Source organism: Dicentrarchus labrax, unplaced genomic scaffold, assembly GCF_905237075.1.
Source record: "Dicentrarchus labrax unplaced genomic scaffold, dlabrax2021, whole genome shotgun sequence".
Lineage (NCBI taxonomy): Eukaryota > Metazoa > Chordata > Actinopteri > Moronidae > Dicentrarchus > Dicentrarchus labrax.
Window position 1 is genome coordinate 34417584 of NW_026136719.1, and position 25942 is coordinate 34443525.

Here is a 25942-nt window from a genome sequence, read left to right on the forward strand (position 1 = left end):
AACCGGACAGTGGATCTTACCGGGACGTGAACGCAACATGATGGACTTCTAATACACTTTACCCAACCAACGCTGCGCTTCTACTCAACCAAAGAATTTATCTCGACTTAGACTGTCCAACTTTGACGTCAGGATGACTTTATTCTGGCTTTTTATTTTAATAAGCGTTGAAAGCAGCCGTTCAGTGGTCTCAGGACACCGGGACGTGTACACAAACCACTGGGCAGTGCGGATTACAGGTGGTCAGGAACAGGCTGATAAAATCGCAGCAAAATATGGATACATGAACTTGGGACAGGTATCATTTCTGTTGATTTGGTGCTGTTATGTATGACTGTCTTACTTTGACTTTATAGCATGAAGTAATGTGAACCTCATTTTAAAAGCTATTACCAAATATGACCTAACTGCATTTGAAAAAGAGGTTAAAAACACTTTCTAATGTCGAGCCTGTATAAAGCTTGTATAACTAATGGCTTTATTTGCAGTCAAAAACGTATTTACTGATGGTTGCCAGTTTGAGAAAACCCCTCTTGCTGGTGTTCTTGCTCCTCCAGTGGGACACTGGATGTCAGTTTATAAGGCAAGACACTGTAATGGGACCACTGAACCTCTGGAAAAAACCTGCAGATTATCTGAAACAAGATCTATTAATTAACTCAGGTGCTCATTAGAAAGTGTCAAACCTAGCAGGGGCAGATCTAGAGGGGTTGCATTGGGGGTGACCGCTGCCACCCATAAAAAATGCCTGGCCACCCCAGTTTGGTGTCAAATTTAACACATTAATTTAGATTAATTTCACAAATAACTACTACAAAATGGAAATTGGTGTTTGGAAAAATGTCTGAAGATTTAAAACAATGTATTAATATCTAATGCCACCTTTAGATATCTCTATGTGCCACAATAATGTTTCATATATCTTAATTTGTGGGTTTTTCCAAGCAAATATTGAAATATGTGATTGTTTGTGATTAAATCTGCATATATTTCTGCAACGCCTTAAAGTCTCCATGCCACCTTCTGGACACCCCATGAATATTTCTTTAGATCCACCCATAGAACCCAGACGCCTTTGTTAATTAACGTAAGTTAAAAGGATAAACACCATCCAGAGAGCTTTTTTACATCCTGGCAGCCCAAAACCTACTTGTAGTAATGGCTTAGGACTGTTTTATATATGCAGACAAGTCACAAAAAACGACAGCAGCTCCACCTTCAATTAGTGTGTATTAGGCACTATACCACTGTTCCTAGGGGAGCCCACTTTTTCTACTGTTGTGGGGGGATATATTTTCTGATTTGAAGTTAATGATACTGGGCTGTCACATTTCAGTGGTGATGGCAAGAATAGAAGTATCTTTTTAAAAGTGAATCAGTGATGAGTCAACCCTCATGCACAAATCATACATACATCAATAGTAAGTTTACACTTACTCCAAAAATAGAAATGTATGGAATGGAAAATTCCCCCCAGGAAGTTGCAATCACAACAATTTACGCAAATCCAACCAATTCCTGTATCACTGGAACAAGTCGAATTAGATTTTTAATTAATTATTTCACTTTCTCCTGCATTTTCATTGCAAAAAAAATGCCAAAAACTTTTCTACATGCGTCACAATTTTCTAGAAAGAAAGACATTTTAGACGTTACTAAATGTCTTTTGGAGAGGCTGATATTGCCAGTATATTATACAAATAATCTGCTCGGAACCATACCGTGTGTGTGTGATATGTTTTTTAAAATCCTTAAAAAGTTATCTACTCCTTCTACCTCATTTAACATTCCAGAATCTCTGAATATGCAAATTACTTACTTCCCTCCTTTTCAATGAGCACAGAGAAACTTTCCACTTTCAGCAGATGAATGTGAAAACATCCCTTGAGTGTCAAACTCTGCACAGACATCATTCAAACAGCACACTGTAGGTAGATTTTTGAGGGGAGGAGGACTTTAATCTCTTATAAAGGGTGCCTTATTACAAAGTGGTACCAAAGAATCCTCTTCTTTTAGGTACTTGACAGGCCTACAGTCAGAATAACACAAGATATGTGTGGTTGAAGGAGGTCGGGAGAGGATAAGAACAGATGTAAGAGGATTGTTTGAGTCTGAAGAATATGACTGCGGTGAGCCAGCGGTGCACATGTGCTCAGAATCCTGCTCACATTGTTGGTGCAAAGTCAAGAGAGAACATGCATATTTATTAAGTGACATCATATGCTATATACAGATGATCCAAATGTGTTCTGAATGTAGAAAGCTTTCTAGAATCAGGGTTGGTTAGAAGTATAAAAGCCATTTAGATAACAGCTGCCCAGACAGATAGTTAGCTACCTTTTTGTTTCTGTCTAACCTTCAGTGTAATTGCTGTCATGTTCTTGATGTCTGCCGTTGGATGTGTTTGCTCAGATAGGAAGTCTGGACGACCATTACCATTTCCGACACAGCCGAGTGGTTCGCAGAGCTGCATACTCTTTGAAGGGCCCCCACAGCTTCATCCATATGGATCCTGAGGTGAGACTGAGTTTCTTTCAAGTCAAAATGCACAACAGTGGAGATGTGGTCACATTAACAAACATGTTCCTCATGTCTGAGGCCTTTCAAGCAGATCTATCAAGTGGAAGTGGTATTTATTTTTGAATGCAGTGCTGAACAGGAAGGCTCACGAGGGGGGTCTCAGGGACCTGCCAGGGGGTACTTGAGATGATAGTACATTATTGAAAACTACATTACATACAGAATGCAATGGTCCTTGTCAAAGTCGCTCACTTCTAACACATCAACTTTGAGAACAAAATGTTCATTTGCTACCAGATAATCAGTGTTATTCACTTCACCAGTCAGTGCTCAGAATGATATGGCCCATCGGTGTATATAAACATGACAGCTCTCCAAAAGTGAAGCCAAAACATCTCAATTGCCCCCAGGTGGCCGACTGCAGTATAGGTCATATAGCCTGCTGCCTCCATGTTAACAGATAGTACATGGGCCAAACAAAAAAAAACGAGTACATGTCAAATAATTTTTTTTTAAATACATATAAATGTTAATAAATATAAAATATTCCGTTTTGTTCCACATAAAAATGAATGGGAAGCAAATTCTGGTCTGACTGCATCATTAACAGTGATGCGGAAATCTGTTATTGATGAAAGTAAGAACACATGCACATCCATCTATAAGACTATTTTTGGTGTTACATTTTGGTCATCAGCAAACATCATAATCTATCCTTCAGAAAATTAAAGTATACAAATTTGTGTGCTACTCCAAATTGAGAATGGGCCTCAGCCTGGCCACCCCTATGAAAATTGTCTGTGTCTGCCACTGCACTCAAAACTAATTTGTAGTGTTCTTGCCATAGGTGGAATGGGCCCAGCAGCAGGTAGTGAAACCAAGAGTAAAGAGGCAAGCCCAAAGTGACCCGAGCTTCATTCATTTCAATGACCCTAAATGGTCCAACATGTGGTACATTGTAAGTACACTGAATTATTCATTCTGCCAGTTCCATTTTTGATGAGACAGGATGTTGATGATGTTTCGCATCTGTGTTTTTCTTCAGCACTGCAATGATAAGAGCAGCCGCTGTCGCTCAGAGATGAACATTCTGGCAGCCTGGCAGAGAGGCTACACCGGCAAGAATGTAGTGGTCACCATATTGGATGATGGCATCGAGATGAACCACCCTGATCTGGCTCAGAACTACGTATGTGCTATCCATCTAACCATCTCCAAATATGGATACAGTTAAAAATCAAAACACGTCCTTAGGAATTTAATTTTCACATTAACATTTTGGGATTTTCCCCAAAATGTGGAACCCACAATCAAGTGTAGCCAAACATGGTTGACATGAACCATTGGTTTGTAGAGTACTGTTTTGAAGCCTCCAGTTTGGCATTATGGCCGTTGCCATGTTGGGTTTAGCTGCATTCATTGGCTGCTGTTTCCACTTATTCTTATATTCCAGATAAACAGTATAAATATGTTTCTGAAAAGATTTTAGGAGAGAAATAGGCAATGCAGTAACAGAATCTTCATCCACATTTGATCAGCTTTTTTGCCTTTATTTGTTGGACAGCTGAAGGTTGACAGGAAAGGGGGAGAGAGGGGGGGATGACACGCAGCAAAGGGCCACAGGTAGCATTTGGACCTATGGCCGCTGCAGGACGGACTCAGCCTTTGGTACATGGGGCGCCAGCTCTACCAGACTTTTTTGAAGCCAATGGAGCTGCCCCCTGCTGGCCCTTACATAAAATGCATGTTTAAGACACTTTGGTGTTGGCTTCACTTCACAGATCTGGAGACTGTCCTATGTAGACTGTGAATGGCTACATTTAATCACCCCCAATAGCACAAAGCACTGTGATAAAACAGGCAAAGGGTGACTAACTATGTTTTTCAGTAACTGTGAACTGTTTTCTCTGTCTCAGCCTCATGTATTTGCTCTGTTGTCCTTTATCATTTCTGTAGGACCATCTAGCAAGTTATGATGTAAATGGGAATGACCATGACCCAACACCACGTTATGACTCCCGCAATGAAAACATGTAAGAAAGAATACCGGCAAAGTCAACTTAAGGCTATTATCTGTAACCTCTCCACATTAAAATGTCTATAAACTCTAGAGCTATGTTCTATGTAGTTGAGTTGTGTTCTTCCATTATCCCAAATGTTTCCAACAATATTCAAACTCAGAGAAATCTGTCATTTTATTCAGGTAACACTGCGTTTCACCGGTCGCCTGTCAGTGGCGTCATATCCCCTTTGTGCCTGTGTCAGCGTTGTGGTTGTCTGCCAGAAGCTGTCATACATTGACTGTTTATCCAGTCTGAAGCCACATTGTTACCATCCACTGTTTAGATCTTGGTGCTTTTTAACTCAGATTTTTAACTTAGATTTGAACCGGATGAAGGATTTTAGTCATTAGACGTCTGGATCTTAAGTTATCAGAGAAACAAGCTGAGCTAATGTTAGCAGCAGCTTGGCTCGCAGCCCCTCCGGGACGTCCTTTGTCTGTCCAACAGTGTGGGAGAAGCAGTGATTTTTATTTAGCGGTTATAATCAACGGGTCCATTTGTTTTTTTAGAGGAGGAGACCTCTGTAGATAATAAGCAACCGAATTCATACTGTCAGGTTATTTTATTTCTAATATTCCCCTAGACATGTTTAGTATAATCTGCCCTTGAACTTGGCATTTAATTGATCACAGCTGTATGTCAAGTTTTATACCCTGTGTTTGCTCTCTGTATACATGTAGACATGGAACTCGGTGTGCAGGTGAAGTTGCAGCAGTGGCCAATAACTCCCATTGCATCGTGGGGGTTGCCTACAACGCTCACATTGGAGGTACAGTTTTCTGTCCTTTTCTCGACACTTGTTATCAATGCATTCTACTTATTAATTTAATGCCACAGCCCTAATTTCTTGTTAACCTGGATTGGCACCAATTTTCTACATGATGAATCCCTAATGACTCTGTTGATCTGGCTATTCATCAGGTCCAAATTATAATTATCCCAGTACTTATGGTACTTTGGTTTATGACCAAATAGCATGCTAAACTAAGGTGAACATGGTAAACATTATACCTGCCAAACATCAGCATAATAACATTGTTATTGTGAGCATGGGCTATACTTATGTTAGCATTTAGCTGAAAGAGAAGGCACTATCTATTTGGGGGAAGACTGGGTGCCCTATATAGCTATACTGTATATACATTCCATTTGAAACAAATTCAGTGTGGTGTTGAGATTAATGTTACCTTGGACTCAGGGATACGAATGCTGGATGGGGATGTGACTGATATAGTAGAGGCCAAGTCCCTGGGAATCCGGCCGGACTACATCGACATCTATAGTGCCAGCTGGGGGCCAAAAGATGATGGCAAGACAGTGGATGGCCCTGGGCCGCTAACTAAGCAGGCTTTTGAGCAAGGCATCAAGAAGGTTTGATCAGTCACAAAGAAAAAACAAAATATCTCTAAGCAGGCTTCTGTAGGTATGGTTGGAGTTTGAGTGGCTTTGTATTTCTATACACAGGGCCGCAAAGGCCTGGGGTCAATTTTTGTCTGGGCATCGGGTAACGGTGGTCGGCAGGGTGATCACTGTTCATGTGATGGTTACACCAGCAATATCTACACCATCTCCATCTCCAGCACCACAGAGAATGGAAACAAGCCCTGGTACCTAGAGGTCTGCAGCTCCATCATGGCCACAACCTACAGCAGTGGAGAGTTTAATGAGAGGAAGATTGTGAGTACTGGATAAATCACTGTTTAATCAACTGTAGCTCAGACAGACATAAAGTATAAAATATGTGTTAGGTGAGAATAAAAATTAGTTGCATATATTAAATGAATACATTTCTAATAGTAAAAGTACAATGTGCACATAAAAGAAAGAAATAATAAAAAATAATATATATAATATATATTATCAGTTTTAGTATTACTCTCCTGTAAAGTTGGTCAAATGTGGCTTACGCCCCCCGGGTTCTCCATCCATATGACGTGTTTATGTTCTAGTCATTTTACTGGGGAATAGACCAACCACTATCTTGCTGTAACCTGTGGATAAAAAGTAAAAAAAAGTGTACAAAAGTTATTATAAAGGTGTAATTTGAGAGTTGGAGTGGAGGATGTGTTTGTTTAGACTGCTTCTCACATTATGTGCAGAGTAGGATATAGAAAATAAGAGAAAGAAGACTGCCCCACTAAAGTGCAGCACCCTGCTCCAGTTAACAACAAACTGTGAGATTCTGGAGCTGGGTCCAGTCTTGGCCATGGCTCGTAGCCATGTCTCTCTGTGGCCCGTTTCCTCAGTGCAAATATTGTGCTTTGGCTTGTGTAAAACTAACCAGAGTGAGGAGAGAACGAGCTCCCTAGTGAAATGCGTATGGTGGAGGCTGGCTAAGTTGAGTCAACTTCCAACACCTGTCATACTTTTTTACAAGCAGTGTGTAAAAGCTGTCTGATCATGGCCTTTGAATAAAGAAGGATCTCGATCAAGACAAATCAAATAATTGAACAATGATGTTAAACAGGTCTACAGAGTTAGACGTATTATTACTGGACGACAGGGACCTGTATCCAAAAAAGATCCAATTACCTTGCAGATGGCAGATGAACTCACAAAGTCACATGAATCCATCTTACCAAGCTTCAAGCTATGTGCTTGTCTGAACCACAGTGGTTTGGACCAATCAGTTTCCTTTAAGGAACTGCTGGGAATGTGCAGTGAGGAGTGACTGTTTGAAAAGGACAGTGGTGGCTCAGTTCTATCAGAACTGGAGAAAGAAGAGCAAAGAACGGCATAGAAGGCTTTTTGCCACAGAAAATATTTCTTCTCTCCTCTCCCGACTGGATTACGGGTTCATTGATCTGAATGGTGGAAGTTTCCCCGTGATAGATTGTGATAGACACATGGTTCATCCAATCACCTGCTGAGTATTTTTGAAAGTGCCTGCCCTTTTCCAAACAGTTTGCAATGACGACTTCCCAGATGGTTCAGTGTAACAGGGGCAAGATGACTCTTTACAACTGGACTATGTTTGGGCTCCCTTGCAGGTAACCACTGACCTCCGGCAGCACTGCACTGATGGTCATACTGGCACTTCTGTCTCTGCTCCCATTGTGGCAGGAATCATAGCTCTCGTCCTGGAAGCCAAGTCAGTTGAGTGTTTTTACTCTGTCACACTGTTTTTCTCCTTCACCATAGGTCCTCTCTCTTTCCTTGCATCTCTTCAGGTCTGACATCGAACCCAGGGGTGCTAAGACAATCGTATCTCCATACTGCTGGTTATACCGCCAAAAGTATTTTCTCTTAATTAGCTAAAGAAAATTGTCATCTGTTCAGATGTCTGATGAAATTCACCTAGAGCATGTGACAACTGTGACTCTGATATATCTATTAGACTCATAAGCTTCCACTTATAATGATTTATATAACGGATCAATTTCAAGGGTGGTTGTACTTTTTCAACTCATTAAAGAATGATAACATTGACACCAATACCTTACCCTCAAATATGATCTACTTGACAGGGACTGTTCTCACAGGAAAAGGACTAATGGGAAAATCTTTTACCAGTCGGCTGTGGCAACTGCAGTATTTCTTACTGCAGTGTGCTTGGGCAGCAGTGTCAGAACCACAAACTTAACAAAGTAGAAAAAGTTGGCACACCATCAAAGCAATCTTCACACTGTATTAAAACATCACTGCTGACGCATTTTGCCCATAGGCTTTCTTCAGAGCATGCATGCAAGACCCTAATTTAATGCAGGTGGTTGTGAACTCTCACATAGCCAAAAGAGGCAAGAAAAAGGATAGAAAACAGAAATCCAAGCCAAGTAACTCTATCTTGATTCAAGGCTGCACGATAGAGATTTTGTCTTCTCCTGTCTTGCAGGTGAAAAGATATTATTTTACTGTGTCACATGCCAGACTTTCCTTGCTTTGCTTTTGTTTTGTAAAAACCCGAGAGCCTTTCCAGCAAGCCAACATGCGCAATAGCAGCACCCTGACTCTGTTTGACCTGAATGGAACATAGCCTTTATTAGTATCATTGGTAACTACTGTGATTACCCTGCTATTTGTCAAATGCCAAACAAAGCTAGTAAAGATAAAGGTCACTAGCTGATCTGTCTGAACGAATGAGATGAGCTGTGTCTATGTTTCCTACAGCCTTTTGCTGACATGGAGGGATGTGCAACATCTTCTGGTGAAAACATCCAGACCAGTCCACCTGAAAGCTGACGACTGGATGATCAATGCTGCCGGACATACAGGCATGCTGCATTCTTCTTCTATTACTAACATAGTACATTGACTGTTTTGTAGCCTATAAAAATGTTTTGTTCTGTGAAGTAAAATGAATGTTATGAAGGCCATTTCAGCAACACAGAAGCCTTCGGTAATAATAGAAGCATAATTACTCTCTTCAAATTGCTGTTGTGTAATCACTGTCTTTTCTTACAGTCAGCCACCTGTATGGTTTCGGCCTGGTGGATGCAGAGGCCATGGTGTTGGAGGCTAGGAAGTGGATGACTGTTCCTCATCAGCACACCTGTAGTCAGATTCCTGAGCGTCGTACCAGGTGAGGTGAACTGCAGGCAGGTGTAGCTGACTGTATACTTCTTGCAGAAATTAAACCTGGCAAGTCACTAGGCTTACTTCTATACCCCACTTACACTGAGTCACTTTGTGCATCTGGGCTGAATCAGCTCATTTTATGATCTTTAAAAAGCGTAAATGCATCCAAGAAGCATTCAAAACGGATTGAAACTGTTTAAACAACCTCTGGAGGAGGTTTAAGACTCATTCTAGCCAGATTGACACACACACACACACTCTTTACTCCTCCCTCTGTGTAACTGTAAGCAGTGTATGGAAATATTTACTTACTGTCTTAATAGTTCGGCCTGCACCTGCTCTATTTGAAAAGTGTCCTGAGATAACTTCTGTTATGAATTGGCACTATACAAATAAAATTGAATTGAATTGAATTAATACATCCGCCTCTTCTGGCCTTGTCCTAAAGTTACACTATAATGAATAATTGAGCAAGCAATTTGTTCTGTCTCATTAAAGCAACAGGGAAAATGCAATCAAATCAAATCTGATCCCTGATCAGTTTGACCAATAAGCATTGATCTGTGTGGGTGAGGGAGTGCCATGAGTTACAGCTGTGAAGATGATCAAACTTTTCACCCATAGTTCATACATACAATTTCATATGTTTATATGTATGTTTATGGGTAGGTGTTAGCTAATGCTAGAAAACTGTTTGAGTTTTTTGAAGTGAACTACATGGTCAGTTTATTACCTGCAGTAGACAGAGATTGCATGGAAGCAGTGCAATGCACTGCTGAGGATGGAGGCCTGCAGAAAAACAAACGTTAGTTGCATAAAAGAGGTCCCAAAAAATAGTGTACGCTATATTTAGAAGTTCACCGCTTTACGTTGTTTCTTTGGCATTAACTACAGAACTTCCATATTATTTTATTTTGGAGCTATTTGTTTAGAGTTAAAGCATTACAGCCCAGAAAAAACACAAGCATGCACCATCTTTGAAATCTTTAGAAATGTTTAAAAAGTTGTTTTCAGTCTGACCTCATGACTTTCTGACTAAGTCTGATAAGCTGACTCACCCTAAGTTCTGTGTTTTCTGTGTCCTATGTTTTTTATTTATTATTTATTTTTATTTACACTCTTCTGTTTCCTCTTGTGCATTCACACTGAATAGTCATCCAACCTCCAGATGAATCCGATGTTTCACTCAAACAGTGTTGAGGCATCTTGGCCTTAATTCACAACACCCATGGGCAACTGTTGACCTCCTAATTGACTTCATAATACAATCATGCCTCTGTGCTTTGCATTCTGACTGAACAGACGGACTAGTATACGGCCATACCACCCTGATCTTGTCTGATCTCGGAAGCTAAGCAGGGTTGGGCCTGGTTAGTACTTGGAAGGGAGTTTCCTGAGCTTCTGTTATGATTTGCTACTATACAAATAAAATTGAATTGAACTGAAAACACTTCAGAGTTAAAAAAAAAAAAAAAAAAGACCAACAGAATGCATGACTTCAGAGGTAAAGAAACAGTTTGACAGTCTTCACTTGAAGATATTACAAGGATGCAAAAAAGTCCAAAAAGGTCTTGGATGGGGCAGAATCCAAAATACTCAAGCTTGGCCAAAAATCAGGATCAGAAAATTACAGGCAAAATACTGACGCTGGAAAGCTAAGGCTGACCGCACATAGACAATCTGGCAGTCGATGTGAACCAGTATGCTGGGAGCTAATGAGGTAATGAGGTGATTGTGGTGAATGGGTGAGGTGACTCTAATCAGAAGACTGGCTTGAGGGAGTGGCTGGGTCTGAAATGACTGTGATTAATTAATTAATGAATGTCCTTAATATGAACGCCACAAGTTGATATCTGGTTGTGACTCCAGTATGCAGAGCGTGTGGAGGTCAATCTATTCTAACAGTTTCCATGTGTTCACATAATGCTCATGCTTACGGCTGTCTCAGGTACATCCATGCTGGCCAAAGTCTGAACAGCAGCATTACCACCACTGGGTGTTCAGAAGACCCTGAGCAGCACGTGGATTACCTGGAGCATGTGGTGGTCAAGGTTCTGGTTGTCCACCCGCGACGAGGAGACCTGGAGATCAACCTCATCTCTCCGTCTGGGACGAGATCACAACTACTGGCCAAGAGGTGAGAGTGACACAAAGGCCTCAGTTGAATCTATTCATGCAGATGCTGCAGTTTCAGTTTTCAGTAAGTGTGGAGAGGTTTGGACAGGCTTTGCTATTGAAAACAGTTCACAGTGAGGTCGGTGGATGACAAGCCCATGAACAAGAACCCTTGTGGGTCTTTTATCCTCTTTCATCAACCTGTCTGTTGGACCCAATCCCAACTAGGCTGCTTAAAGAAGTCGTACCCTTATTTGGCACTTCTTTACTGGATATGATTAATCTTTCTTTATTATCAGGATATGTACCACAGTCCTTTAAAGTAGCTGTAATTAAACCCCTTCTTAAAAAGCCCACTCTTGACCCAGGGGTTTTAGCCAACTATAGACCGATTTCTAACCTCCCCTTCCTCTCTAAGATTCTGGAGAAAGTAGTCGCCAAATAGTTGTGTGAATTTTACATAACAATAGTTTATTTGAGGATTTTCAGTCAGGATTTAGAGTTCATCACAGCACAGAGACAGCTCTGGTTAAAGTTAATAATGACCTTCTGATTGCTTCAGACAATGGACTTGTCTCTGTACTTGTATTATTAGATGTTAGTGCTGCATTTGACACCATTGACCATAATATTCTTTTACAGAGACTTGAGCATCAAATTGGCATTAAAGGAACCGCACTAAGCTGGTGTAATATTACAAAAATTAGACACATCCTATCACAGACAGATGCAGAAAAACTAATCCATGCATTTGTTACTTCAAGGCTGGATTACTGCAACTCTTCATTATCAGGTTGCCCCAATAAGTCCATTAAAACGCTCCAATTAATTCAGAACGCTGCAGCACGAGTACTGACAGGAACTAGAAAAAGAGATCACATCTCTCCTGTACTAGCTTCTCTGCACTGGCTCCCTGTAAAATGTAGAATAGAATTTAAAATCCTCCTCCTCACCTATAAAGCTCTTCATGGTCAGGCCCCTTCATATCTTAAAGAGCTCATAGTACCCTATTACCCCACTAGAACACTACGTTCTCTGAATGCTGGGCTACTTGTGGTTCCTATAGTCTCTAAAAGTAGAACAGGAGCCAGAGCCTTCAGTTACCAAGCTCTCCTTGCTAGCTGATTGATAGCTGGCTATGTTTACAGTAACCAAAGCTAAGCCAGTTATCCCAAAAATAAAAGCCCACTGCTCTGAAAACATTCTGAAGTTGGAGTTCAGTGACTGCTGGCTTTACTACTTTCCAGACCCCATTTATATATTTCTGAATTTAAGAGATAACTGTTAAATCATTTCATATGTATTTCAGAGTAGTAGCCTACTGTTCTTCTTTGTTGCAGCCCGATGCAGACCTCAGTTACGAAGTGCCCTCACCAGTGTCAAGTGAAGCGAGGGCTGGTCAGATGCCAATGATACTACAAACAGAGGTCAGAGGACAAGCTAGAGGAAGAATGAGAGAGAGTGCAGGTCCTAGTGAGAGAGGTGGCAGCAGATGAGGTGGTGGTGGAATCAGAGAGGGGAGAGGAGGCAGAGGAGGAGGAGATAATTCAGGTTCTTCAAAATTAAAGAAGTTTGTATTTTCAGACATTTTGACGATGTATGCAACTTAGTACAGTACAATGTTACAATAGTTTATCAAGTAAAAGATTAGGCTAATGTGGTTGCATCTGTGATCTGTTTACTTAGGTACTCATTCAACAGATTGTGGTGGATCTCTGGGAGTTGGCGAGACAGCTTTTTTCCATGGAGCCAGGGCTAGTTTTTGATGCTCTGATGATCCACCAGAACCTGCATCCTATTGTTTGTTTGGGAACTGTATGTAAATGCCAACAGACTGGGCCCAGACATTGTATTAGCCAGCTACCACACTTTAATTCAATTTAATTCAATTTTATTTATATAGCTCCAATTCATAACAGAAGTTATCTCAGGACACTTTTTAAATAGAGCAGGTCTAGACCGAACTCCTTATAACATTATTTACAGAGACCCAACAGTACCACCATGAGCAAGCACTTGGCGACACTTCACCCTCTACTGTCTTAAAGACAGCTATATGCATCTGCACTGACAGTACGAGAATGAAGTGTTGGTGACTGGGATGACAACCAGGAGTTCCAATACGCTGCTTATTGGCAGTACATCTTCTGGCAACATGGGTCATTGGTTCAAGGAAACAGGCTTGTTCTCTCTAGCTGCTGTGTCTGGCAGATCAGGGTCAAGTGCCTCGGGGCCAGTAAACTGGGTTTCTCCCTCACCTCTCAACAGTAAGCTCTCTTTCTCTGATGGCATTCCCATGCAAACCTTCTGGAGCCAGGTGGATCATCATAACACCCAGCTACCTCAATTTGATTTATTTATTGTTATACTGAAGATCCTTCCAGGTTTAACCTGATTTATCCTTCCAGGTTTAACCTTATTTATGATACCACTGTTGTTTGTTTTTGGAGTTATTAAAGAACACAACAAGAAATATAAAGTGACTATTGGCACAGGTTTGAGGCTCCTACTCCAGTGGAAATTGCAGCTCATCAGTCTGTCTGGAATGCTGGCACTGTTAAGAATAATTGCAATTTGGTTATTGTGTTGTGGACTAGTGCCTGCTACCATGGTCCTGCTTGACTCCCACTGCTAATATTACTGATATTATTATTATTATTATTATTATAGAACAGAACTAGGACTAGGTTTGGTACATAAACTCTGCCTGCATACCATCTAGGCTATCTTATCTAATACAAATCATGTATCAGTTTTAGACTATTTGATTTTGTTACTGAAGTAATGTGTATGTGCAAATTTAGCTGTCATTAGATAGCCAGGATATTTTAGTGAAACAATGTTGGATGCATACTAAAGTTTGTGGCACCACATTGTGGAATCCATATTTCTTTGTGTACATAGGTTGATTATGCCATATTCTTTTTAACTCTGAGACTCCAAGCACCTCCATTTTTTCATTTCAATTTTATTTGTGTAGTTATCTCAGGACACTTTTCAAATAGAGCAGGTCTAGACCAAATGCCAATTTGATGCTCAAGTCTCTGTAATAGAATATGATGGTCAATGGTGTTAAATGCAGCACTAAGATCTAACAATACAAGTACAGAGACAAGTCCATTGACGGAAGCAATCAAAAGGTCATAATTAACTTTAACCAGAGCTGTCTTTGTGCTGTGATGAACTCTAAATCCTGACTGAAAATTCTCAGGAAGGGGAGGTTAGAAATCGGTCTATAGTTGGCTAAAACCCCTGGGTCAAGAGTGGGCTTTTTAAGAAGGGGTTTAATTACAGCTACTTTAAAGGACTGTGGTACATATCCTGATAATAAAGAAAGATTAATCATATCCAGTAAAGAAGTGCCAATTAAGGGAACAACTTCTTTAAGCAGCCTAGTTGGGATTTGGTCCAACTGACAGGTTGATGGCTTAGATGTAGAAATTATTGAAGTTAATTGATGCAGCTCGATAGCAGAAAAACAGTCTAAGAGTATATCTGATTTTACTTTTGTTAAAATTCCTGTATTTGGAGAGACAGCTGTACCTGTTGAGGGCATTTGGTGATTCATTTTGTCTCTAATAGTAATAATTTTATCATAAAAGAAGCTCATAAAGTCATTGCTACTGAGGGTTATGGGGGTATGTGGCTCAATAGAACTGTGACTCATCTTGGCTACAGTGCTGAAAAGGAACCTGGGGTTGTTCTTATTTTATTCTATTAGTGCGGAAAAATAGGCTCCTCTGGCATTATGGTGGGCCTTTCTATATGTTTTAAGATTATCTTGCTAGGTTGAACGAGATTGTAATGGTTTGGAAGAGCGCCATTTGCTTTCAGATTTCCGCACTTTTTGTTTTAATTGGTGGGTTTGGTGGTTGTACCACGGTGCTAGTCTCCTATATGTTTTAATATTTTCCTTTTTATAGGGGCAATAGAATCTAGTGTTGTTTGCAGTGAGCCTGCAGCACTATTAACAAGATGATCAATTTGGGAGGGACTAAGGTTATTGTAGGAATCCTCTGTTATATTCAGAAATGGCATTGAATTAAACATTGATGGAATCTCCTCCTTGAATTTAACTACAGCACTGTCAGATAGACATCTGCTGTAGGAAGTTTTGCCTAGTGGCTTGTAATCTAGTAATAGAAATTCAAATGTTATTAATGGTCAGATAGAAAAGGATTTTTTGGGAAGATTATTAAATGTTCAGCGAGGTCAAGAGTGTGATTAAAACAATGAGTTGGTTTATTTACACTCTGACAGAAGTCAGTTGAGTCTATTAATGAGATAAATGTGTTACTAAGTCATTTTCAACATCCACATGAATATTAAAATCACCTACAATAATTACTTTATCTGATTTAAGGACTAAACTTGATAAAAACTCTGAGAATTCAGATATAAAATCAGAGTACGGTCCAGGAGCGTGGTACACTATAACAAATAGAACTGGCTGAAGTGTTTTCCAGTTTGGGTGAGAAAGACTAAGAACAAGGCTTTCAAATGAATTATAATTTAGTTTAGGTTTAGGATCAATTAAAAGGCTTGAATCATATATGGCTGCTACTCCACCTCCTCGGCCAGTGCCTCGAGGAATGTGAGTATTAATATGACTGGGGGGGGAGATGATGATAGATGATGAATGAGTAGAACGAGCCAGTGGATCTCTGTGTCTCAAATATTCACGGCTTTGATAACCCAGCTGCACACGGGTCACAGAGAGAGTTTGTATACTTGGTTTATCTTTATGTGGACTAATCCCTACAGCTTGTGTCTCCATAAAGTCACCTTCGTCACATCTCATTTCACTTTTACTGTTATGTTTACAGGTTGTTTGACAGTTCCAATGAGGGTTTCAGGAACTGGGAGTTCATGACAGTTCATTTCTGGGGCGAGAGAGCAGAGGGTACATGGACTCTGGAGATAATTGACTCACCGTCAAAACTACGCAATGCTGAAGTGCTGGGTAAGGTCCAACAACACATGTAAACTCAGGCACACGTTCACATTTAGATTTACCATTGCAATTGAAGATGATGTCTTTATCCAGAGCAACTTAAAAAAGGCTTTATTTGTATGATTATTATTATTATTATTATTATTATTATTATTATTATTATTATTGTTTAGGCAACCTAAAAGAATGGACACTGATCCTTTATGGCACATCTCAGAACCCTTACCAGCCTGGCAGTGCTCAGCACTCCCATTCAAGGATGCTGGAGATCCCAGCCCCAGAGGAAATCCTGGATGGGCCAGAACTGGATGAGGAAGATGAGTACAATGGTGAGAGAATCACACTTTCACATCTAAAGTGAAATGACAAGTATGTTATAAAAAATGTGCAGGACTGACACAAGCAGCAACCTCCGTGGCTGCAAATGAAGACAACACAGAAGTAACACAAACTTCAAGTCCTTAAACGTCCACTTGAGGCTGGCTCCAGTAATGAGTCAATCTCCGTAAGGCCCCATATTAAAATGCCCAGATGTCATAGTCATAACATGTTAGAATTGGCAGTAAGCCGACATACATTTTTTCACGTCTCCCTATAGAACCAAAGTGGAAATGATCTCATCCAATGTTATAGAACAATGAACAGAAAGAGATTGTTGTGGAAATAGATTTATAAGCTGATTGCACAGTTGATGAAGATGTTGGAGATGATGATGACAGTGGTGGTGTTGATCATAGTTAATGTGGTGTTTGTCAAGGACCATGCCACAGTGAGTGTGGAAACCAGGCCTGCGATGGACCAAAAGCTGACCACTGCCTCAACTGTGTCCACTTCAGCTTTGGCAGCTTGAAAAGTGGAAGGTAAGAGTTGATAGAAGAAAATGGAACCCGACCAGGTAAAGTGAAAAGTCACAAACTTTAATATACAATGTGTAATTTATTTCATCCTCATGAAATCCTTATCTATCAGTCGTGTTATACTTTGTAGAGTAGCATGAGATTAAGGAAGTTGTTGTTATTGCAGTCAGTTTCTCCTGGTTTGGATTCCTTCAGTGTTCATGGTTCAGGAGGTTTCTACCAGGGGGCAAAATTTTCAACAGAGGTCTCCTCCTCTCCAAAACAAACAGACCTGCTGATTAAAACCGCTAAAAACACTGAATAAAGCAATTACACCTTTTAAAAATAAAAAGATGTTTGTCTGACGCTGGAAAGGACGTCCCAAAGAGGCTGCAAGCTGGGAGATTGGAGTTTGGTGGTCAAACGTCACTGTGACCTCAAAATCACTTAACCAGATAATGTCTCTTTTTCTCTCTCTGTTTCTCTGCTAAATGCTAAAATAAGTCGCCACCCACTATAATTGATATACTGGACATCCTGCCCAAGTGAATCTATGTGTGCATCATCTGATCGGCTCCTTTATACATTCAGAATATCTGCTCATAATGATCGGTGGCAAGCACTCAGGCCACACTTTGTTAAGTTGTTAGTTGGTACAAATAACTTATATTGAACTGACACTATGTGGTTAATTTGCTCCACTTGTTTCATCAAAGTCGCTAATGTTCAAATGAATCAATTCTCAAAATCTCAATGCATAGCCACTGATTTAAAAGCACCAGTACAATACAGCTGTCAGTAAGGTTACCTGTTCAATGTAAACCAATGTTCTTATCATGTGTGACAGAAACACCCTACTGCTTCTGCAATCAAACTCTACTGAAATATTGTGGTTCTTAAGCTCTGCAACATTGAGTTTAACCAATTAAATGATCCCTCCACCAAGATCAGCTCAGCTTTTGAGAAAAATATATATATATAAAAAACCATATAGTCCATAATCTACTGTCAGCTAACTCTCTTTGTGTGTGTGTGCGTGTTATGTAGAACTTGTGTGAGCCACTGTCCGCTGGGATACTACGAGGACATAGTGTCTCGTCGCTGTAGACGCTGTTATAAAGGTTGTGAGAGATGTGCTGCCCGATCAGCTGGCGATTGTCTCTCCTGTCGAAGAGGCTTTTACCTCAACATACTCAACTCCAGCTGCACTGATACCTGCCCCCCAGGGTACTTTGCTGATGAGAGTAAGTCAATACATCTACTGTAGACCCATGAATGTGTTGGGGGTGTGTGTGGTTATTGCTGGTATCACAGTTTAGATGTTTGGATATTACACACCACAACTTTTACTCCCCTGCCTAAAACGCTCTGAAACTGTCTCTTAAACTTATAATGTTTCTGTTCCACATTTTTTCATTCAAATATACAATGTAAAAAAGAAATGGCTGAAGATTAAAATGTAAACTACTACTACTAAGTTATAATGTGGAAATATACAACTGTAAAACAAGCCCCAATCCACTCAAGTCACTCATCTACACAGAACATGTAGAATCACTTTCCCATAGAGTATATACACTGAACAAAATTATAAACGCAACACTTTTGTTTTTGCCCCCATTCATCATGAGCTGAACTCAAAGATCTAAGACTTTCTCTATGTACACAAAAGGCCTGTTTCTCTCAAATATTGTTCACAAATCTGTCAAAATCTGTGTTAGTGAGCACTTCTCCTTTGCCGAGATAATCCATCCACCTCACAGGTGTGGCATATCAAGATGCTGATCAGACAGCATGGGTATTGCACAGGTGTGCCTTAGGCTCGCCACAATAAAAGGCCACTCGAAAATGTGCAGTTTCACTGTATTGTGGGGGTCCGGGGGGGTCCGGAAACCAGTCAGTATCTGGTGTGACCACCATTTGCCTCACGCAGTGCAACACATCTCCTTCGCATAGAGTTGATCAGGTTGTTGATTGTGGCCTGTGGGATGTTGGTCCACTCCTCTTCAATGGCTGTGCGAAGTTGCTGGATATTGGCAAGACCTGGAACAGGCTGTCGTATACGCCGATCCAGAGCATCCCAAACATGCTCAATGGGTGACATGTCCGGTGAGTATGCTGGCTATGCAAGAACTGGGATGTTTTCAGTTTCCAGGAATTGTGTACAGATCCTTGCAACATGGGGCCATACATTATCATGCTGCAACATGAGGTGATGGTCGTGGATGAATGGCACAACAATGGGCCTCAGGATCTCATCACGGTATCTCTGTGCATTCAAAATGCCATCAATAAAATGGACCTGTGTTCGTTGTCCATAACACACGCCTGCCCATACCATAACCCCGCCGCCACCATGGGCCACTCGATCCACAACGTTGACATCAGCAAACCGCTCACCCACACGACGCCATACATGCTCTCTACTATCTGCCCTGTACAGTGAAAACCGGGATTGATCCATGAAAAGAACACCTCTCCAAAGTGCCAGACGCCATCAAATGTAAGCATTTGCCCACTCAAGTTGGTTACGACAACGAACGCAGTCAGGTCGAGGACGACGAGCATGCAGATGAGCTTCCCCGAGACGGTTCCTGACAGTTTGTGCAGAAATTCTTTGGTTATGCAAACCGATTGTTGCAGCAGCTGTCCAGGTGGCTGGTCTCAGACGATCTTGGAGGTGAAGATGCTGGATGTGGAGGTCCTGGGTTACACGTGGTCCTGGGTTTCACGTGGTCTGCGGTTGTGAGGCCGGTTGGATGTACTGCCAAATTCTCTGAAACGCCTTTGGAGACGGCTTATGGTAGAGAAATGAACATTCAATTCACGGGCAACAGCTCTGGTGGACATTCCTGCAGTCAGCATGCCAATTGCACGCTCCCTCAAAACTTGTGACATCTGTGGCATTGTGCTGTGTGATGGAACTGCACATTTTCGAGTGGCCTATTATTGTGGCCAGCCTAAGGCACACCTGTACAATACCCATGCTGTCTGATCAGCATCTTGATATGCCACACCTGTGAAGTGGATGGATTATCTCAGCAAAGGAGAAGTGCTCACTAACACAGATTTTGACAGATTTGTAAACAATTTTTGAGAGAAATAGGCCTTTTGTGTACATAGAGAAAGTCTTAGATCTTCAAGTTCAGCTCATGATGAATGGGGGCAAAAACAAAAGTGTTGCTTTTATAATTTTGTTCAGTGTATATAAAAGGGGCCTAATGACGCAGTGGTGTCTCACATCAGCAAAAATATGGTGTCTTTTGTCATTTTCTATTAAGAATAAAATCTATTAAAAAGGTCCAGTGTTTAGGATTTAGTGGCGATGTAGTAGCGGGCAGGCAAAATGATCCGAGGCACACAGAGAAGCAGGGTTAGTGAATCAACAAGTTAACAAGAACAACATATCTAAAACACACAATTCTAGAGGCCTGAAGCCCATAGTACCACTGTTGGTGATTTAACAGAGCCGCAGTTGACTGCAGGGTTTATTAGTGGATGGGCTTCAGGTACAGCTTTGAGCAGGAGTGAAGAATCAAGACCCAGAGGATAGAGAGCGATGCCACGTCCACCACACACAGACACACACACACACACACACACACACACACACACACACACACACACACACATTCATTGGCATTCATCTTTCAACCTTTATGTATCAAAAAAAATATATAAACACTCCTGGAAACCTGGAAACATGTTTTGAAGCAACCTCACACAAAGATTACTCATTCAAAACCAACTTTAATGAGAGAACCACTTAAACTGAAGGACTGGAGCGCCCACTATAGGCACTATATAAAACAACATATCAATACAATGTCTGAAATTATATAATAGAAACTTGGAATGGAGTTTTTGACTATTGGTCGCTATGGAGCAATGCTTTTTATTTGTGAATCCTTCTTACGCTATCCAACTGACTGACAGTGTTGGATGTTGTGTGAGTACCCCTATTGTGTACTGCCACCTCCTGGTGAGTCTAGGTACGCACCCCTGAACGCCTGCATGATTTTTTTTTTTTTGTCCCACCAGAATTCTGGGAAAACCCGCCCTACTCTGCCTCTGATTGGCTAGTGTTTATTGCCGTCGTTGGTTAGGTTTAGGCATGAGGAGTGACATAGTTAGGGTCAGAAAATGTTCATGATTAATCGACCCACCTAGGCACTGACATCTGGCAATGATGTAAACAGTGCAAAATAATAAAAAATGTGGCTTTGAAAAGGTTTTACGGGGAAGAAAATGCATACATATTAGAAATCAAGAAGACCTTATTTTGTTCCCACTTTATTGATGCTTGTGCATGCTGTCTGTGTCAGATCAGAGACAGTGTCTGAAGTGCCTTGACCCTTGTATGAGATGCCTGAGGTATGCAGACAGATGCACTGCCTGCAGAGAAGGGTACAGGTATGTAGAGACAGTAAGCCATCTATACTTGAACTTTGGTTTAAAACTACGTATTGTAATCTCGTTGTTTTTTTGTTTATAGTCTGGCGGGGATGACTTGTGTTCCTGAATGCACCAATGGAACCTTTTTCCATCTGGAAGAGATGACATGCAGCCCGTGCCATTCCTCTTGTAGGACTTGTACAGGTCAGTGTGTCTAGGTTTGAACAGTGGCAGCAGAAATAAAACTTCTTAGTCATAAGGTAAATGCTGATTTAGAAACCTGAGGTAAACAAGACCTGTGGCCTAACAGACAAATCTGAAGAGATTCAGGTATAGACATGAATATAGTTGGGTTTTTCCAAGCTATGTGTTCCTAATAATGTGACCTGGAAGTTTTCATCTTGCATGACATCAAGCTCTATATGTCCCAGGGCCAGGTAAGGAGGAGTGTATCCAGTGTGCTGAGGACTACCTGCAGCAGGAGTGGAGGTGTGTGCAGACCTGCATTCCTGGCTACTACTCTGGAGAGGCAGCAGGAGTCCCTCATAAGATGTGTCACAGGTGTGTGATTGTCTTTGATGCTGTCCCCTCGGGTATCATTTCATGAAATGTTTTTTTTTCATATTTGCTGAATCTTTCACTATATCCTGACAGTAGTAGTACAGTAGTACATGAGAATCAGGGAAAAAATCTGTTTCATATGGCTCCTCCTAGTGCTCCTTATGGAATTTGCCAAAATACAGATGTTTGGGTTGGTGGCTTGAAACTTTGGGAACCAAAGCATCGGTGAAGACATTGTAATAAGACACAATCATCCATCTTTCTGATTGGTTGTTATCATTCAGGCCCCGTGGATTCTTACAAACACCATTATGAGCAGAACCAGATTTTTTCAAAACTAAATTATAATTCATTTGAAAGCCTTGTTCTTAGTCTTTCTCACCCATCCTGGAAAACACTGCAGCCAGTTCTATTTGTTATAGTGTACCGCGCTCCTGGACCGTACTCTGATTTTATATCTGAATTCTCAGAGTTTTTATCAAGTTTAGTCCTTAAATCAGATAAAGTAATTATTGTAGGTGATTTTAATATTCATGTTTCACCAAATGTTAGTATTTTTACTTATTCAATTCAATTTTAATTTTTAAGCAAAAAGCCAAACTTTACAGAGCTCAATGTCCATATCAAACTGCCTTTTTTTTTTTGTCCCCCTGGCGTACTTGTTATTATAATGCTGTATACACAAGCCAAGCTGTTTGAACTTGTTGTATACTTGTTAAATAAGTTTCTTTAAAATAAACACAAAAAACCCCCAAAGCAATCAAATATATGTCTCCCTAGTTAGGCTAGCTATGATTCTAAATCCAAAACCGAAAGAAAATAGACGGTTTGTGTGTGGACAGATTTGTTTGTTTCCACCACAACAGGTTTACCAGTATGCTTGATGTGTGGCAAGAATGGCTCTTTCTATAGTAAAGGTTGGTGACCACTGGAATAAAGTCTGCTGCAAAATCTAAATCTTGGATCGTTCTTTTATCACACTTACATCTGAATTGTACACCTGACATCTGGTGCAGTGGCAGAAGCTTCAGTTTCAGTATTTTAATTTCAAAGTAAAATTAATGACAATTTTGCAAGCATCTCCCTTTCTATAAAAAGAAACAGGTGTTTAAGATTGGATGATTCCAGGTCTGTTCTACTGTATCTGTGTCTCTCCAGGTGTGAGGAAAACTGTCTGAGCTGCAGTGGCCCCGGAACCACTTGCACCAAATGCAAAGAGGGTTACAGTCTGGTCAGCAGGACTTGTATTGTGAATGCATTCTGTAATAATGGTGAGTCTGAAGTTATATAAGTCTACATCAGCTTTATTCACCTGGGTTTTTTGTGTCACATACACTTCTGCTGGCAATACTGGAGCTGCTGTGAGCGACCTCCAACATCCAACATTCATTTCTGTATTTTTATCTGATCTATTTTATGTGACTTATGACTAGTATAATTAACCTTCCTCTGCACTTTACTGCTTTGCACTTCTGGTTAAATGCTAACTGCATTTCGTTGTCTAGTACTTGTACTTGTGCGATGACAATAAGCTGAATCTAATCTAATCTTTCTGCCTTGCAGACCCATTGGATTTGCATGCCAAAAGACCTAAAGGCACTCTGTAAGAGCAATGTTTTTACTAGGGATGGGAATCGAGAACTGGTTCCGAATTGTCTGATCCATCGGAACTGTGTTCCACTGAGCTTATCAATTCCTTTTATCAATGCCAGCATGTTTTTCAGTTGTGCACTGCAAAACAATGACGTCAAACTTGTATATCTACGCTGCTGGGAACAACAAAGAGGAGTTAGGGTTGCAGGCCTTCATTTCACAAAGAAACTCAAACTACTTTAACGCTACTCTGTTTTTTACACTGTGTTCATACTCAGAGATCATAAAACAGTTGCGACTACTTTTTTCCATACAAAAAATTGTTCAAGAATCAATCAGTAAGGGTATCGATAAGAAATCGGGTCGATAAGCAGAATCTATAATAGCATCGGTATCAATAAAATCTTATCAATTCCCATCCCTAGCTATTATGGGTGACTGCGCATTGTGTGTCAATCATGAAAACAGTCAAGCACATGGGTGCCAGGATTCACACACATTGAGCAATGTTGAATGTTAAAAAAAGTCAGTGGTTCCAAAGTTGGAGGTCCATGGCAGATTGGAGGGATTGCGAAGATACACTTATCAAAAAAACTTGAGAACTGGCCAAAGTACATCCACCAAAAGGTTTAAACAACTATCTGGCGATGAGCGGTTGATATATAGGGCGGCTGTGACTCAGAGCCAGAGCGGATCGTCCCCTAATCGAAAGGTTGTTGGTTCGATCCCCGGCTCCTCCTGCCACGTGTCAAAGTATCTTTGAGCAAGATACTGAACCCTGAATTGCTCCTGATGCTGTGCATCAGTGTGTGAATGAGTTAGTTTCTGTTCGACTCTACCATCGCTGTGTGAAAGGGTGAATGTGGCACGTAGTGTAAAAAGCGCTTTGAGTGGTCAGAAGACTAGAAAGGCGCTATACAAGTACAGGTCCATTTACCATATACGGTTGATGGCGTGATGAGAGGCAGGAAGACGGATGATGAGCTGTTTTAGACCAGGTTTGTAACTGCAGCAGAGCAGGGAGCCAGAAAGAACAGACTCACTGCATGTGGGGGGTACAGTAGAGAAATGTGGGGGTACATTAGAGAGTGGCCCCCACTGGGCTAAACCACTTCTGGAAGCGGTCTGACTTGCATTGGGATCAGATCTCAGCCAGGTGTGAATGACGTTTGTAATAGGTGACCACATCTTTTAAAAAAGGCAAGAGGAGCAAAGACAATGGTAATACCAATTGACAGTTGAATCAAAAGTTCTTGTGCTCAGTCTTTATGCTGATCTCTATCTCTGCTCTGATCTGTCTGGCAGCTGATGAAGTGTTCTGTGAGATGGTCAAGTCCAACCGTCTCTGTGAGAAGAAGCTTTACCGACAGTTCTGCTGCCGTACCTGTCTGATGAACGGATGAGGAGTCTACCACACACCAACACTTGCTTCTTTTTTACTCTCATCAGTGTTAAAAAGAGAACTGAACTGGATCATTCAGTCAAAAACGAAGGTTTTGTTATGGAGGTAAAATTGCTATTAATTTGTGCTATTCATCTTAACAGTATATTTAAAGATCCCCTCCAGACATGTATTCAGACATTTATAAATAATAATAATAAAGTTTAATTTCTACATTAAAAACCTTAAAAAGTCATCTCCTCCTTACCTCCTTACATACCTCATTATAAATTCCAGAATCTCTGAATATGCAAATGTTGTTCATTTCTAAAGTTTTCCTGTTGGACACAAGATGTCTCCTACTTCACTGTAAAGTCCATTCTCAGTGGATGAGCACTGGTGGCTTCAAGTTTTTACATCACACTGTACAAGTTGCATCCTGGACCAGGACTGACTTCCTAACTATTGTGATGTCACAAATCATGCTGGTAGGACCCGTCCCTTAAAATCAGATTTTCAATGAGCACAGAGAGAGAAAGAGAGGACAGAGACAGAGACAAAGGTGCACAACAACAACTATACTAATAGAAATGACTGATGATGATGATGATGATGATGATGACAACAACAGCCACAACGATGGGGGACGATGGACAATAATAATAGTAACAATAATAATAATAATAATAATAATATCAGTATATCAGTGGCAGTCAAGCAGGACCATGGCAGGAGGCTCCACCAGGATCCATGAGAACCTGCGAGACGAGAAAGCACAAGAACTCCGGGGAAGAAGTGGAGTTAGTAACATGCATTAATGGGACATGAATGAGTGCAGAAAGAGAGAGAGACGAAGAGAGGAGCTCAGTGCATCATGGGAAATCCCCCGATAATCTAGGCCTATAGCAGCATAACTAAGGGATGGTTCAGGACTCACCTGATCCAGCCCTAACTATAAGCTTTATCAAAGAGGAATGTCTTAAGGGAGTAAGTGACATATTGTATGGAT

The 25942-nt window shown here is 40.8% G+C and overlaps 1 protein-coding gene across 2 annotated transcripts; it reads left to right on the plus strand.

Moving 5' to 3' along the window:
- On the plus strand, positions 1–25189 carry pcsk6 (proprotein convertase subtilisin/kexin type 6). 2 transcript variants are annotated; one of them, XM_051379995.1, is made up of 21 exons: positions 9–298; positions 2413–2517; positions 3368–3478; positions 3566–3709; positions 4477–4553; positions 5264–5352; positions 5782–5954; positions 6048–6260; positions 7574–7674; positions 8691–8794; positions 8985–9102; positions 11047–11235; positions 16040–16176; positions 16341–16496; positions 16925–17027; positions 18051–18247; positions 21329–21416; positions 21499–21602; positions 21830–21959; positions 23118–23230; positions 24858–25189. In XM_051379995.1, the coding sequence occupies exons 1-21, from the start codon at positions 134–136 to the stop codon at positions 24953–24955; spliced, it is 2715 nt and encodes a 904-aa protein (XP_051235955.1). In that variant the 5' UTR covers positions 9–133; the 3' UTR covers positions 24956–25189. The 2 variants fall into 2 exon arrangements, 1 of the variants encoding a protein (XP_051235955.1); XR_007881004.1 differs by lacking the exons at positions 21329–21416; positions 21499–21602; positions 21830–21959; positions 23118–23230; positions 24858–25189 and having other exon boundaries at positions 1–298; positions 16385–16496; positions 18051–18077.
- Positions 25190–25942: the final 753 nt, after the last annotated feature.